General features: G+C 37.4%; 1 protein-coding gene across 4 annotated transcripts in view; it reads left to right on the forward strand.

The window, feature by feature from the left end:
* LOC121383755 (ras GTPase-activating-like protein IQGAP1) overlaps nt 1–16,316 on the forward strand; it is a 133,068-nt gene extending 116,752 nt beyond the window's left edge. For all 4 annotated transcript variants that reach the window (XM_041513854.1, XM_041513862.1, XM_041513868.1 and 1 more), the window contains 7 exons: nt 444–531; nt 1,089–1,198; nt 2,818–2,932; nt 6,300–6,466; nt 7,763–7,894; nt 9,397–9,505; nt 10,630–16,316. In XM_041513854.1, the coding sequence (XP_041369788.1) occupies nt 444–531; nt 1,089–1,198; nt 2,818–2,932; nt 6,300–6,466; nt 7,763–7,894; nt 9,397–9,505; nt 10,630–10,755 (847 nt within the window). In that variant the 3' untranslated portion in view covers nt 10,756–16,316. The remainder of the gene's footprint in view (nt 1–443; nt 532–1,088; nt 1,199–2,817; nt 2,933–6,299; nt 6,467–7,762; nt 7,895–9,396; nt 9,506–10,629) is intronic.
* The last annotated feature ends 575 nt before the right edge of the window (nt 16,317–16,891 follow it).

Raw genomic sequence — 16,891 nt, forward strand, 5'->3', positions numbered from 1 at the left:
CCATGGTATGTGCTATCCTGTCTGTGGGATGGTGCATATAAAAAAAATCCCTTGCTGCTAATGGAAAAATGTATCGGGCTTCCTCTCTTAAGACTTGTCAGAATTACCTAATGTTTGTCATCCAAGAGCTGATGATTAATAAATTGATGAGCTCTAGTGGTGTCATTAAACAAAAAAAACTTTAACTTAGCACTGTAGAGCACTCGTCTGAGGGGTTCGGGTCATAGGATTGAAATGTCTCAGCTGACCAATACAGTTTTTTTCCCATCCCAACCAATGTGCATATAAAAGATTCCCTTGCTGTTAAAAAAATCTAGCAAGTTTTTTCTCAGAACTTTATCAGAATTATTAAATATTTCACATCCAGAATGAATGAATGTGCTCTAGTGGTGTCATTAAACAAAACAAGTATTTAACTAAAATATATTAACTATTTTGTACAGGACGAAGCGGATGATCGTGGATGTGATAGCCTGTCAGTCAGGAGACGACCTCATACAAGTGCTGGACCTCCCGTCCAGTGATAACCAGGTATACACTGTTTAACATAATTGAACACACCCACTCCATGTGATTGCTTGTCAGTCAGCTTGACCTCCTGTCAGATGATAACCAGGTATTTACTCTTTAACATAATTGACACACCCACTCCACGTGATAGCTTGTCAGTCAGCTGGACTTCCCATCCAATGATAACCAGGTATACACTGTTTAACATAATTGAACACACCCACTCCATGTGATTGCTTGGCAGTCAGCTTAACCTCCCGTCCAATGATAACCAGGTATTCACTGTTTAACATAATGGACACACTCACTCCAAAATCCCAAAAATGACAAACACCTCCCTGCACCCCAAAACACATCAAAACAAAATCCCATAAAAAATTTAGTTTTTATTTGCAAAATGTTTAATATTCCAAATGACTTCTTCAGAATTTGTATGAAATGTTTACCTTTATTACCTTTCCAGAATATCTTATCTTTTTATTTTATTAAATTTCACAAGCTGTGTTTACAGTTGTTAACATACATGTACATGTATGTAACTTGTCACGTAATAAAGTTTAAATATTTTCTGTTACCAGGAGGAGCTGCATCAGGCGATTGTGAAGAAACGAGACCTGGTGAACCGCAAGGCCACAGAGAAGAAGGGCAGCAACCTTGTGAGACATGAGTCCATACTGGGAGACACAAGGTATGGCTTTGTTTTACACCCCCTCCCCTCTCCCCCCTCCCCCCTGGACCTGGTGAACCACAAGGCCACAGAGAAGAAGGGCAGCAACCTCGTAAGACATGAGTCCATACTGAGAGACACGGTATGGCTTTGTTTTACACTCCCTCCCCCTCCCCCCTCCCCCCTGGACCTGGTGAACCGCAAGGCCACAGAGAAGAAGGGCAGCAACCTCGTGAGACATGAGTCCATACAGGGAGACACGAGGTATGGGTTTGTTTTACACGACTTCCCCCTCCCCCCTGGACCTGGTGAACCGCAAGGCCACAGAGAAGAAGGGCAGCAACCTCGTGAGACATGAGTCCATATAGGGAGACACGAGGTATGAGTTTGTTTTACACGACTTCCCCCTCCCCCCTGTACCTGGTGACTTCCCCCTCCCCCTAACCCTGAACCTGACACGAGGTATGGCTTTGTTTTACATGACACACACACACACACACACACCCCCCCCCCCCCCTGGACCTGGTGAACCGCAAGGCCATAGAGAAGGGCAGCAACCTCGTAAGACATGAGTTCATATAGGGTGACACGAGGTATGGGTTTGTTTTACACGACTTCCCCCTCCCCCCCTCCCCCCCTGTACCTGGTGACTTCCCCCTCCCCCTCCCCCTGAACCTGACACGAGGTATGGCTTTGTTTTACATGACCCCCCCCCCCCCCCCCCTCTCCCCTGGACCTGGTGAACCGCAAGGCCATAGAGAAGGGCAGCAACCTCGTGAGACACGAGTCCATACAGGGAGACATGAGGTAGGGCTTTGTTTTACACAATCCCCTCCTGGACCTGGTGACTCCCCCCCCTCCTCCCCCTGGACCTGGTGAATCGCAAGGCCACAGAGAAGAAGGGCAGCAACCTCGTGAGACATGAGTCCATACTGGGAGAAACAAGGTAGGGCTTTGTTTTACACGACTCCCCCTCTGTCTTCGACACATCTGCTGGTTATTCAGAGAATGTGCCTAAGACAGACTTAATTGAACCTACAGTGGATGTGAGCATGTGTAAAATGGTGGTTCACTGATTGACTGATCACAGCCGTGTAGGAAGTGGGGTGGGATGGGGCTTGCCTGTACCTACTTGAGGATGAAAATGTAGGTTTTATTGTCTTACTATAGATATAAACGTAGTTAAAAAATGTGGCTTGTGTCCCCCTCCTGACTAGCGACTGGCTTCATCACTAGAGATTGTGCGCTCACCCCCTCCCCCTCCCCCTCCCCCCTCCCCCCTCCCCCCCATTGATTCAGGCTTTCTGTTACATTTTCCATTGCTCAGATTGTCAGTGAAATAATTTGTTTATACTTATTTTCTTTGTTATATCCAATTAAGGTTCAAGCATGTTTTCCTGGGCACACACCTCAGCTATCTGGACTGTCTGTCCAGGACAGTTGGTTAGGACTTTTGAAACGTTGGTGTCTTTACACCTACCCATTGAATTGTTAAACTCGCTCTTGTGTGGAAGCCGGTACTGAGATGTGAACCCAGTACCTTACAGTCTTAAGTCTGATGGTTTAACCACGACACCACCGAGGCTGGAATGAAATAGAAAATGTTTCAAGGTTTTTTGTATGTTTTGCCTTTATTGCAGACTACCTATTGAGAGCATGAAAGCAAAGATTAAGAAGAACCTGCAGATGTTGGAGCTGGCTGGGCTTGTGTCAAAGAAGACGAAATACCAGGAGATTGTCAATTCAATAGTACAGGTGAGTTGGTAACAGATATTTTACAAGTGAAATTACAGATAGTGTTGTCATTATATCCTGGGGCATGGTGTAGCCCAGTGGTACAATGCTCGCTTGATGCGCGGTCGGTTTCAGGGGTGTACCCAGCCATTTTTGATGTGGATTCCAAATTTACAGTCGAGGGGGCATCCCTCTTCCTCCTCTCTCTCCCTCCCTCCCTCTCTCTCTCCCCCCCCCCCCCCCCCCCCCCCCCCCCCCCCCCCCCCCCCCCGACATTTTTTGAAACCCAGACGTCACATATGGTGCACTCTGGCGACTTTGAGAACTAATTTTACACCTATAAATAAAGTTGGAAATCGCAAGTTTTAATGCGGTAATTTGTGAAATGTCTGAACTATAGATAGCATCGTCTGAGTTGCATCTCACTTTAAAATATCTTTAGCTGAAAAGGAGTACATCTACCTGTGCCTTTACTTGCAAATAACTGGTTAGTACTGAGGGTTGCCAGGAACACTTAGGTTAACTGACTGCCATATATAACTGAAATACTGTTGAAAAATGGCGTTAAACCCAACTCAATCAATCAAAACCTGTGCCTTGTCAGCAACTGCACATGCATGTAGATCTACGTTGTATATCTATTTAGTGGATCATTAATGTATTGGTAAATAGGAGAGTTGAGATTTTAGTCCTTAGACCTACATAAATGTGGTAGAACACCATAACACATCGACATGGTCATTGGTATATTGTGTATCAGGGCTCGAGGTTACAAACCATTTTTCTTATTCAACTCCGCTGAACATAAAAAAATAAATGGCATCATAGAGCCATGTTAATAACATACATGAAAGTAATGCACCTTGTGTGACATCATCATGTAGATATACTGGCTGCTAAACACGAATTTAAGACCATTTGCTCTTTAAAACAAATAATTTCTACGCTCAGCATGAAAATAGTTATAACCTCGGACCCTGGTCATCTACTACTAATAGTATCTCATCTGAAAATCAACACAGTCTCGTGAATTCACTACTCAAATAATAGCTCCACCAATACCAAAATACCAATACACTAAGTAGTTATTTAGTTACTAAGTAGCTTCTTTGATTTTTATTATTAGTTTGGTCTAAGTACTCTCATGTGAGGCTTGTGAGAGTACTTAGACCAAACTAATAATAAAAACCAAAGAACCTACTTAGTGTATTACATTTTGGTATTGGCTAACCGAATCATTCTTTTTAAACAAAGAATTATTTTTTTTGTTGGGAAAAATAATGTGGACGCCACTGTGTACTTGCGTACAGGCAGGTACTCACCTGGGTTAGGGATCGATCCCCGTCAGTGAGCCCATTGAGCTATTTCTCACTCCAGCCAGTGCACCATGACTGGTACATCAAATGCTGTGGTATGTGCTATCCTGTGTATGGGATGGTGCCTATAAAAGATCCCTTGCAGTGTTCTCGCTGGGTGAAAATTAAAGGACCACACCCTTAAAAAAAAAAAAAAAAAGCAAAAAAAAAAAAAAATGGGGGGGGGGGGGGAAGCTTGGTGGTTACCATGTTGTTGTGTGTTGATAGACTTTGTGGAAAGACATACTCCTTATTTTGATTACAAAAAGTTTTTACGAATTACAAGCAGACTCGTCTTTTAACTGAACCGAAGATGTTATCGGTCTGATATTTGCTGGCAGTTCCGGTTTTGCTCAAACCGATCAAAGTTTTAATATTATTATTTTAATAAAGATTTCAAGATATACGAAAAACAAAAAAGACATTTGTGTGATCCCCTTGTGTCAAAAACATTTTTTGTTATTCGCATCTTCATCGAATGAATCGATCGCTGTGATAAAATATTATCAATGTTTTTGTAGTGGCGGTATATATATTATTTGGCACCCAAGATGAATGATTTTAATGCCAAACACTACCACTTCCGTTGATTTTATAAGCGGTGATATCCCCCAAAATGAAAAGTTTACAATATGTTATAATAACTGCTGAATAAACCGAATGACAGAAAGTAAAAATCGTCAGTTACAATCAATTATATCTGTAACTGAGGACAAAATGTCAGACGACAATTAGTGGAAACAAAAGATAGAGTGACTGTTCTGATCATGTGACAAATTTGGCGCCAAATAAGTTGGGGGGTTTCCAGTCGGAGATTACCGAATCCATAAAAAATTAAAATGTTTTCATTGCTCAAATAAAATATAACTTTTATTGTTTGTATTAAACATACAAATGGATACAGGTATAGGACAAAATAGAGGCTGTTAAAAATACTATTAAATTACGTTACGGTAACCGTCGTAAATGTTTCGTCAGCTGAGTTGCTTTTTTGTACACAACGCGGATTGTTTCCTTTGATGTCCAGTGGGCAGACTGATCGTTGTGGGTTTTTTATGTGTGGAAATAGCGAAGATAGGTGCTGGAAAATATAGTAGAGTGTTGGAAAATAAAGAGGGGCACAGAAAAATAAAGGAGGGCGGAGAACTTGAAAGGAGGGCGGCAAAATGCAATAGCAGGGCGGGCCGCCCCGCTTAAATGGAGCAGCGAGAACACTGCCTTGCTTCTAATCGAAAAACCATTTCCTTCTTCTTCATTATATCCTGGTTCGTAAGGTAACTATTTAGGAATGGAAAGAAAAAAGAATAGTTAAAGACACTCCATCACAAAAGAAAACAAACTTTAATGTTGGTAATTTTGATATCACATGGATCCTAAGCACACATCCACTAAAGGTTGATGTATGGCACCACGCCATCAGTTGTCCTCATTAAAAACATAATACAAAATTATTGATGATTACAAGTAGGTTGACCTGTGTAGTATTGTAATTACCTTTTTTGAAATTGCTTGTTATATGTAGTACTAACACAAGCCGGTATTCTAACATGAGGGTGGCTAAATGAAAGTTTGATGTTCAACACATGTTGACTTTATGCTAGGTAGTAGTCATGGGAGAGTACCCCCAAAAACTAACCGTCATGTAGCTCTTTTAATAGACTTGTAGTTTTCACAGAATATATTCTCACATAGATATTGTATCCTTTCCATTCCATCCAGAACTTTTAGTGCAGTTTCTTCGAGATACTGACCTTTATTCTAAATTTTCATTTTATCTATCTGCGATATTTGTATTTTTGGCACAGTTCTTTACACTGCTTTTATTTAACTCTTGAATTTTTATATTGATGTTGATTATCACTTAATATTTTGCATTTACCGTAGTTTGACACCTTATTGCCGATGTATTTTTCATGCTGGGGTGTCGTTAAACATCTAATCTAATGTAAAAATTGAATTGCATGGAGTACAAATGTAATTAATGATGGTATGGAATCATAATCTTAAATCAAATTGTGTGTGGGTTTTTTCAGGATATTCGGAACCAGAGGCGGTACCGGAATAACCGGAAGCAGGAGTTGGTTCGCCTGCGGGCAACCTACAAGAGTCTGGAGGAGAAGCGGACGTTCTATGAGTCTCAGATCGACTACTACAACCTCTACGTGAAAACGTGTATCGACAACCTGCAGCACAAGTCAAAGTTTGTAACTTTTTTTGGGTCATTTTGTTTTTGTACCATTTTTGTGTGTGTTTTATCCCACTGCCCCCTTTCCTTTCTTCTTGCTCCAGCCAGTGCACCACGACTGGTACATCAAAGGCTGTGGTATGTGCTATCCTGTCTATGGGATGGTGCATATAAAAGATCCCTTGCTGCTAAACGAAAAGAGTAGCCCATGAAGTGGCCACAGCAGGTTTCCTCCCTCAATATCTGTGTGGTCTTTAACTATATGTCCGACGCCATATAACCGTAAATAAAATGTGTCGAGTGCGTCATTAAATAAAACATTTCCTTCCTTTCTTTCCTTTCTCTCCCTTGTCTTCCATCTCATTTTCTCCTGATCTGGTAGTTTCTCCTATCTTTCAACTTCTTTTGCTGTCCACCTCCACATCCCAGTCATTGTCTCTCTCTCCAACTTGGACATGTGCTTCAAGCAGCTTGTGTCTTGTGGCTATCTGTGCCACACTTGTAATTTCCCATCAGCATTTAGTATTTACTTCTGGCATTGTTAAGATGCTTTGACAGGATTTGAACCACTGTCATACAAACTGAGTATACTTAATAATCCAAAACATGCAGCAGAAGTCAAAGTTAGCATAAACTGAATGTACTTATCAATCTATATGTTGTTAAGGGCTGTTCACAGATATCAACTTATAAAGGAGCATACAAGCCATTTGAGTTTGGGAGGAAGAAGTTATGTCAGTGTATGCTTTTAAAATGAACAAAAATGTTGATTAAATATGATCATTACAAAATCAATATTTTGATGATAGATGTACATATTTTATAGAGCAGTTAACATACATGTATTTCCAGTTTTATTCAAGGTGCTTTTCAACTAGCCAGATTGTGAATTTTAGTTTTAGTTTTTGACCAGTAATAATCAGTGGAAGTAGCTGAATATACTTTTCATAAAGCAGAAGAAAAAATGTCTGTTTTTTCAGTTCTTAAATTAATTAGAACAGAATTAGTATAGTTTTGTCCAAATACAGTGTTTAGAAAGTAACCCACATCTTCATCCCTCAACTTGGTTTATTTTCAAAAAAAAACAATTTGACTTTTATACTTCTAATAATTAAATTATATTAAATCAATAAAATGAGTAAAATATCCAAACTTGCATAGGGATTTTCGAAGCTATCTTAGCAATATGAACTCATAAAACCATTGTAGGCTGTGACCTCACTACATGCCATAGTGGTGTCCTAGCTTACAACGGTTTTACAATTTCGTAGCGATAAGATAGCTTAAAAAATATACACATCTGTTTTTCAGGAAGCAGAAGCGACACAGTTTGTTCCGGAGTAAGGAAGACAAACCAAAGACAACCGGGTCGATAACATACAGCGCCGCAAGACTCCACGAGAAGGGCATCGTCCTGGAGATAGAAGGGTTACCTAGCAACCAGTGAGTTTCTCTTACTCAGCTACCTTTATTTCAGCAATATTAAAAACAATAAACTTTCTTCATCTTTGTTAAAATAGCAATTATCGGAAAATATTACCCCAGATATTTAATGCATGCATCATTATGTGATGTATTAGCTGATGGAATTGCTTTAATTAAAAGAGGGATTTTTATACTAAAACAATTAAAAGTGACAATGGGTAATAAAGAGAATAACCAAATCGCTATGAGGAGTTGTCTGTCCCTCATTAATAAATGTTGTAAAACCCTCACCCTCGAAACAGATTATTTGTAATTCTTCGTAGCTCGTTAATCATTCTCCAAGTATTGCATGTGTTTGTTGTGAAATAACTTATGTTTTTTATGAATGGTACTATGAAAATATTTGAAATAGTTTAAATTCATGGTGTAGACTGTTATTTTGAAATACACACACAAAAATATGCTCATGGATAACAGTCTCATCAAATAAACACTTTTTTTTCAGTACATAATTTAATGTAAACATATTTTAAATAGGAACAAAGAATTACATAAAAAATATGTGATATTTGTAAATGAAAACAGTCTAACATAAATGAATAAATGTTTAATGACACCCGAGCACAAACAAATATATCGGTTATTGGGTGTCAAACTAACGTAATGAATGAATGAATGAATGAATGAATGAATAAAAAATAATAATGAAAAAACCATTCTAACTTTGCAGAATAAAGCTGATGTTCTATGTGATTAACTAATTATTATCTATGTAAAAAATATATCGGTTATTGGGTATCAAACTAACGTAATGAATGAATGAATAAAAAATAATAATAATAAAAAAAACATTCTAACATTTCAGAATAAAGCTGATGTTCTAAAGAAAAAAAAGAGAAATGTTTTATTTAATGACACACTCAACACATTTTATTTACGGTTATATGGCGTCAGACATATGGTTAAGGACCATACAGATTTTGAGAGGAAACCCACTGTCGCCAGTACATGGGCTACTCTTTCCGATTAGCAGCAAGGGATCTTTTATTTGCCCTTCCCACAGGCAGGATAGCACAAACCATGGCCTTTGTTGAACCAGTTATGGATCACTGGTCGGTGCAAGTGGTTTACACCTACCCATTGAGCCTTGCTGAGCACTCACTCAGGGTTTGGAGTCGGTATCTGGATTAAAAATCCCATGCGTCGACTGGGATCCGAACCCAGTACCTACCAGCCTGTAGACCGATGACCTGCCACGACACAACCGAGGCCGGTCTGATGTTCTATGTCATTAACTAATTATTATCTATGTATGTGATATTGAAGCTATTCCTCAAGTTATTTTAAATAGTTTTTTATGTGTTGGGGGACAGGTTTTTCTGGAACAGGGATTCTGTGAATTACCATAAAACAAAATATGTATGTGATGTTTAAAAATATTGTTTTGGTTTAAAAACATGTTTGAGATAACCTAGACAGCATGTTATCGTGTATTTGAAAATGTTTAAAATATTTTTCAGGTTTAAAAATGTCTTGTTTGAGATAGCTCAGACTGAAAACCCAGGCGTGTTTGAAGTCAGTGCCAAGTTTATGGGAGTCAGTATGGACAAAGTAGAACTCGTCTTTCAGGTAAACATCAAGATACAATTCACTAGTTATCTCCCCCTCCTTTAGTTTTAGTGGACACAACAAAGATTTTTATTATTATTCAGTTACACACTCAATCCGTTTTTATTTACAGTTATATTCAAATTCAAAATATTTTATTTATTCTAAGGTTGACCACCTCATAACGTTGAGTGGCGCAATACATGTATATAACATAAAATATAACACATATATCAAAAATCAAATTATCAATATGCATGCATGTACATGAGGTCATTTACAGTTATATCATGTCAGACTACACAGATATTGAGAGAAGAAACTTGCTACCACCACTTCATGGGCTACTCTTTTTCGATTAGCAGCAAGGGATCTTTTATATTCAGCCCACAAAGAGAGGGTTCGAGTGTTTTTACATATTGAAAAACATGAGTAGTGAATTGTATTTATCACATAACACTTCTAAAATAATATTTTAGTTCGATATTTGGTCAATCCCAGTTCTAAAGTCATCTCCACGGTAATATGACAGCATTGTGATTAGCACATATGTAGTTTGACTCACACACTTTAGCTAAATCTCATCAAAACATTATGCACCAGTATACAGGTCTTGTTGGCTTTTAAACAACTGACCCATTGACGGGTAAAAATATTAACCAGGTTATTAATAGTAAATATCCAATGGTGTTCATGACATGGATATTATGGATATGATAAAATAGTGTTAAAGTGTGTTTTGTTTAATGACACCACTAGAGCACATTGATTTATTAATCATCAGCTATTGGATTTGAAACATCTGGTAATTCTTAAACAGTCTTAGTGAGAAAAACAAAACACTGCTACATTTTTCCATTAGTAGCAATGGATCTTTTATATGCACCATCCCACAAATACAATAGCACATACCACTGCCTTTGATGTACCAATCGTGGTGCACAGGCTGAAACAGAAGATAGCTCAATGGTCTACTGACAGGTATCGATCCTAGACTGACCATGCATCAAACAGCCTTTGTTATATCAGTTGTGGAGTACTGACTGGAACAAGAAGTAACCCATTCAGTCCACTGACAGGGTTTGATCCTAGATCACCCATTGGGTGAGCAAAAAAACTGATTTCTCATTTGTTTATGATTTCAGGACCTTCTGCAGCTTCAGTACGAAGGTGTTGCCGTCATGAAGATGTTCAACAAAGCCAAGATCAACGTCAACCTTCTCATCTTCCTCCTCAACCGCAAATTCTACGGCCGCAATCGGGGAAAATAAACACACCAAGCATAATCTTTCAGCTATTTGTCGGTGACACAAACTTTTACATCTGGATCTTAATCCAGAGTGTCTGGATCTTAATCCAGAGTGTCTGGATCTTAATCCAGAGAGTCTGGACCTTAATCCAGAGTGTCTGGATCTTAATCCAGAGAGTCTGGATCTTAATCCAGAGTGTCTGGATCTTAATCCAGAGAGTCTGGACCTTAATCCAGAGTGTCTGTGTGTATTTATATACAGACTGTTGTCTCATATATGAGTTGAACGACATGACTTTAATATGAGTGAAAGTGCAGCTTTCTGCATTTTTAACTCAACTGAGAAAAATAAAGGTATCAGCTTTGCTTTGTTTAGTTAGGGCTTATTGTGTTAGGAGATGTCGTAGCCATTTATATAGGGTTTTTAAAATGCAGATTGGCTGCACATTTTTGGTTATTATAAGTGTCTAAATTATCTGATTTTCATTATTTTAAGAATTGTTAAGTAAATTATGAAGTAAACAGGGGCATAGCGTGATCTGGACCTGTGGGGTCGATTGAATATGAACAAGTGGACCCTTTTTCTATTTTGTATTTGCATCACCAGAAACTCCATATGTATAAACCTGTATGTGTTAGTTCTGAAAGCAGACCATTTGCTTCAGTGACGGGGTTCATCCGAAAAAAAACCCAACCCAGCCTACGCCCCTGAACAGGGATGTGATTTTACAGTTTTTTATCTTGTTTCAGTATTTTGTTCAATAAGTTTCATGATGTAGGTTGGATTTGATCTGAAATGATTTAAAAAAAAACCCACCCATGCATTTTATTTAAGCAAGGTGTATAATTTCAGCTTTTTAAGTTCACTTCAGGTTTTATTTCAAAATGAGTATCACATTCCTGAAACAAGTTGAGACTGAGTTTAAATTAAAAGTTCAGTTTTCATAATGCGGGTATTTTCTGAGTAGGTAGGCCTATCTAACCTTCATATCTGCCAGTAATTGTAATACGTTGCCTGTTTATATTGGATCTGTATAATATTTCCTAAAATACAAAATATGGAATGTGAAATATTGAAAACAAAAGAGAGAAGTTTTCATTGGTTGAAATGTGGCTGAGCTGTATTGATGGGTCATTCATGACAGAATGTGATATATTTTTCAAAATATATTTATTAAATATTTTATTACAGTTTTGAAGTCTTTCATTAACATTGTTTTTCCCAGGATTTAAGTTTACTAGGATGGTACTCATCCAAAGCAGGTCAAAAGGACCTGGGTGGGCAGGAAGTGGGGGGGAGGGCATAGTTCCCCCCCCCCCCCACTTGAAGATGACAATGTATGTTTTTTGTCCTACTCTCTATAAATAAAGATAAAAATCGGCTCTGTGTTTTTTTCAAAAACAATCTTAGTGCTAAAATCACCTTAAGTACCTAACTACATCAGGTGATTTTAGCGCTCTGGTCACTCTGTAAAATGGGGCCCTGGTGTGTCCCCTTCCCCTACTCTATAGGGGCCTGCAGTGTGTCCCCTTCCCCTACTCTATAGGGGCCTGCAGTGTGTCCCCGTCCCCTACTCTATAGGGGCCTGCAGTGTGTCCCCGTCCCCTACTCTATAGGGGCCTGCAGTGTGTCCCCATCCCCTACTCTATAGGGGCCTGCAGTGTGTCCCCGTCCCCTACTCTATAGGGGCCTGCAGTGTGTCCCCGTCCCCTACTCTATAGGGGCCTGCAGTGTGCGTAGATTGAGCACCAGAAGGGTGTGGCAATGCTGGGACCTTATTCTTAATGTCCTTTCATCAGTGGTAGTTAGCAACATGTTTATATTTATGTTTTAAATCAAAGACATTTGCTAAGACGTCATGGGGTCAGCCTGGGACCTGGGGAAACCATGAATACATCCTCTGCCTACCGGTCACTCGAAAATGCTGAAACCAATTCAGTCAGCTGAGCCAGCTCACTGTGTCAGTGAGGAACATTCTAATAACAAAATAAAAATATTTCTGTAATAAAGTGTTCTAATTGTTAGAAATATTGCTGTCTGAAGAACTGCGTGTACTTAATATACTACGACAAAATAGTTCAGCAATTTGGTAAATGTGCTTAAAAAAACAAAAAAACTTAGTTTTAAAGTGAAATCATTCATTTATCAGTGTAAGTAACTGAAGATTTTTAGCACAAAATTAAATTCTCTCTCTCTCTCTCTCTCTCTCTCTCTCTCTCTCTCTCTCTCACACACTCTCACTCTCTCTCACACACTCACTCTCTCTCTCTCTCTCTCTCTCTCTCTCTCTCTCACACTCTCTCTCTCTCTCTCTCTCTCTCTCTCTCTCTCTCTCTCTCTCTCTCTCTCTCTCTCTCTCTCTCTCTCTCTCTCTCTCTCTCTCTCTCTCTCTCTCTCTCAACTGTTACATCATTGAATGTTGCTTGTAGTTTAAAATACAATGCAGTTGTGCTAAATTGCTAAACGTTTTTGTCTTAGTATAATTCCAATATTATCATGTCTTGCTTGTTGCTTCAGTTAACCAACCCGATCTTTTTGATTTACATTTGTCGTTTTGCAGGACCAAAATTAATATCTAGAATTTTATATCAGTAATTTACATCGATCATTACCATTCGAACTGAAATATATACATTTATGTGTATTTTTTATTAATATTATTTTTTAAACATTTCTCATAATTCTTATATCATTCCTTTTGAGAGGGACCATTACATTCATTAAGTACAGTATATATCATATATTTCTAACTTATTAACATAGGATGTCATCAACTTAAATATGGATAATATTTACAAGTCTGGTTTAAAAGCATTTTATACAGATTTTATTAAGAAAACATTCCTATCAAAAATGGTAATCTTGGCTGATCTGAAAGTTATTTCTGGACTTTTTCTACAGGCTTTTTTTTATACTCTTGTTCTATGCATTCAGAGCTTGTGTTACATATATATATGTTTGTATTTACATATAGAATCTCCACATTGATATGTCCTTTTTACAGAGAAAGGTGCTACTTTGTACAGGCAGTGAAACAGTTTGTTGAAGACTAGTATGCAGTGTGTTGTCCTTATTAGCATATTATTTGGAGTTTTTTTGTTTTGTTTTTGTCCCATAATCCTTTACTGTGGTTATTATGTATGTAAATTATATTAATTAACATATGATTATGTGACCTCCAGTTACCGCATAAATTACCAGTAGTTAGGGGTGGGATGATTAAAGTTTCCTGCTCTTAAAATAGTGTTATTAAAATGTATGTGTGATAGCTGGTGTACATGTGGAATATATCATAAATAAATTGAACCGTGGACCAAATATCAAAAATCAAATGGAACCTTTTTATAAAAAAATGAATTGTCCCATCCCTACCAGCAGTATAACCTTGATCTCATAGTGCTTTCATGTTTGCAGAAATTAAAACATTATTTCGCTCGGCAGAGTTTTAGCCGGACCTCCAGACTTGTTAGAAATTAAAACATTATTTCGCTCGGCAGAGTTTTAGCCGGACCTCCAGACTTGTTAGAAATTAAAACATTATTTCGCTCGGCAGAGTTTTAGCCGGACCTCCAGACTTGTTAGAAATTAAAACATTATTTCGCTCGGCAGAGTTTTAGCCGGACCTCCAGACTTGTTAGAAATTAAAACATTATTTCACTCAGCAGAGTTTTAGCTTGACCTTCAGACTTTTAGTAAATGAACATTTTGAGATTTAGTAAACAACAGCTTAAACCCTGCTAAAACATTTCTTTGTAAAGGGTTGTTCATACTGTGTGACTTACAGTACTAACTTGAGCTAGCAACCAAACTATAATTGTCTGAACCATTAAATTGTAATGATTTTAGTCAGACGTTACAAGTTACACAGCACAAACTAAAAATTGCAATACTGTAAATTGCATGCTACAAGTCCTAGCGAAGTCATGCAGTAGGAATGTCCTATGATACAACTTCTGTGACAAATTATTAATTTTGATTAATCTAAAAGAAAGAAGATTTTCTATTAGCTTATTTGCTATTGCTAGTTTTTTAATGTGACAATTAGGTCAGATTTCATTTTTAGTTTGTTTTTGTAATTTATAATTATAGACACATTTCTGATAGAAAAGTCAGTTTAATATTCCAGTGTGTTACTATAACAAGACCACTATAAATTACTAGTGTCGTATGGAAGCAGAGAATTTCAGGAACTTTGTCAATGGTGGTGGTGGGGGTGGGGTCATGGTAGTTGGTTTTTAGTTTTCAGCTGCTACCAAATCTAGAATTGACTGTTTATTACTCACGGTGACCTCAGATCAATTTTGGGATTTTAGTTTTATGTTTGTTAAACATATTTTCATTTTTGTGTGATCACATTGTAAAACAGAGATTCAGATAAAAGAATAACCAAGCTGGTTAAAGATGCTATTTCAAAAATATTTTTACTAAAAATTAAATCGGATTTTCATTGTTACAAATCTGTTGAATTATGGAGGCTTGTATTATGAGGAGGGGAGGTATCGGGGGTAAATATGAAGAGTTCAGGCGCAAAGCGCAATATAAACCATTTTCTTTCTTTCTTTTAGTTTAGCCATTATTGTATGTCAGTAAGAGCTAATCATAGGCCCACTGATTTGCCGCAAAATGCCATTTATCATTATGAAATTGTATTGGGTGAATCCCGGTTTTTTAATTTATCAAAACACAATAAACGCCAATTAAAAAAATCACTTTTACTGAAAATTAAAAAATAGATATATCGCGTTTTGTGCCTGAACTCTTCATATCCTTATAACAGTTGGAGTTTCTTAATTTACCAATTTTAAATTTAATTAAAGTGGGAAACAAACCTATTTTATAGGCTTTATCTATACACGAGAGGTTAGAACTACTAACATTTTGAAGACAGCTTATTGAGGTCACCAGCTGGTCATACTTGCAGTAGTCAATCAAATCAAGTAATTTGTTTCTAAAATATTAATATTTTTAAATGATTTCCAATTGAAATAGAGTTATTTAGAACTTATTAGTCCTTTTTTGTTTTTCAAAAAAAAAATCATGTTTATTGGTGGTTTAAACAATAATGAAAATGGCTATGAGACCTGTTATGTTGCATCACAGTAGTTGATATTAAAAACACAAAGATTATTAAAACTTGTGTCTTAGATGGGAAGTTAATATGGGGGGGGGGGGGTTTAAAATTCTGTGTCAACTACAGAACATGTACAGTACTGACCAGCTTATTATATATCCGTTATAATGTATATTTGCTTATACATATATATTTATATTTTAACAATTTATAAAAATAATATAATTTGCAACAATGTTAAATGACTTTTTGTCTTTTTTTTTGAGACTGTTTGATCGTTGATTTTATAATGGAGATACTGTGCCAAAGAGTCACGGTGTTATTAAAAAATGTTTTTAGCAATGATCAAAAGAATGATTCCATATTTGCTGTATCTCCATGCACACTATTGTATCTTGCCTTCTAACGATGCCTTCATGTATTGGTGATACTTTTACATTTTCAATTGCTTTTTTAGCTGTACAGTGCTTGTACTTTAAACACAGTTACAAGTGAGTAAACTGAAAGGACATACTTTTGTTTTGTTGTTTATTTTATTTTTTGGGTGGTTGAGTGCTCGCTTGAGGTGCTTGCATCACAGGATCGAACCACCTCGGTGGATCCATTCAGTTGATTGGGTTTTTTTTCATGTTTCATCCAGTGCACCACAACTGATCAAAAGCCATGGTATGTGCTTTCCTGTCTGTAGGAAAGTGCATATAAAAGATCCCTTGCTGCATTAGGAAGAATGTAGCAGGTTATCTCTGATGACTGTTAGAATTATCAAATGTTTGAAGTCTTAAGAGCTGATGATGATTAATTAATCTGTGCTCTAGTGGTGTCGTTAAATAAAACAAACTTTTAACTTTTTGTTTTTATTTTTGGCTTTTTATTTCGTGTTTTTTTTTGTGGCTTTTAGCTCAACATTCCTCTCCCACCAATCCAGTGAGTAAAAGTAAAAGTTTGTTTTTGTTTAGCAACACCACTAGAGCACATTGAAGTTTGTTTTATATAACGACACCACTGGAGCACATTGATTAATTAATCATCGGCTGACATTTGGTTATTCTGACTTGTAGTCATCAGATGACAACAGCGGGTTTCCTC

Source organism: Gigantopelta aegis, chromosome 2, assembly GCF_016097555.1.
Source record: "Gigantopelta aegis isolate Gae_Host chromosome 2, Gae_host_genome, whole genome shotgun sequence".
In the NCBI taxonomy this organism is placed as follows: Eukaryota; Metazoa; Mollusca; class Gastropoda; order Neomphalida; family Peltospiridae; genus Gigantopelta; species Gigantopelta aegis.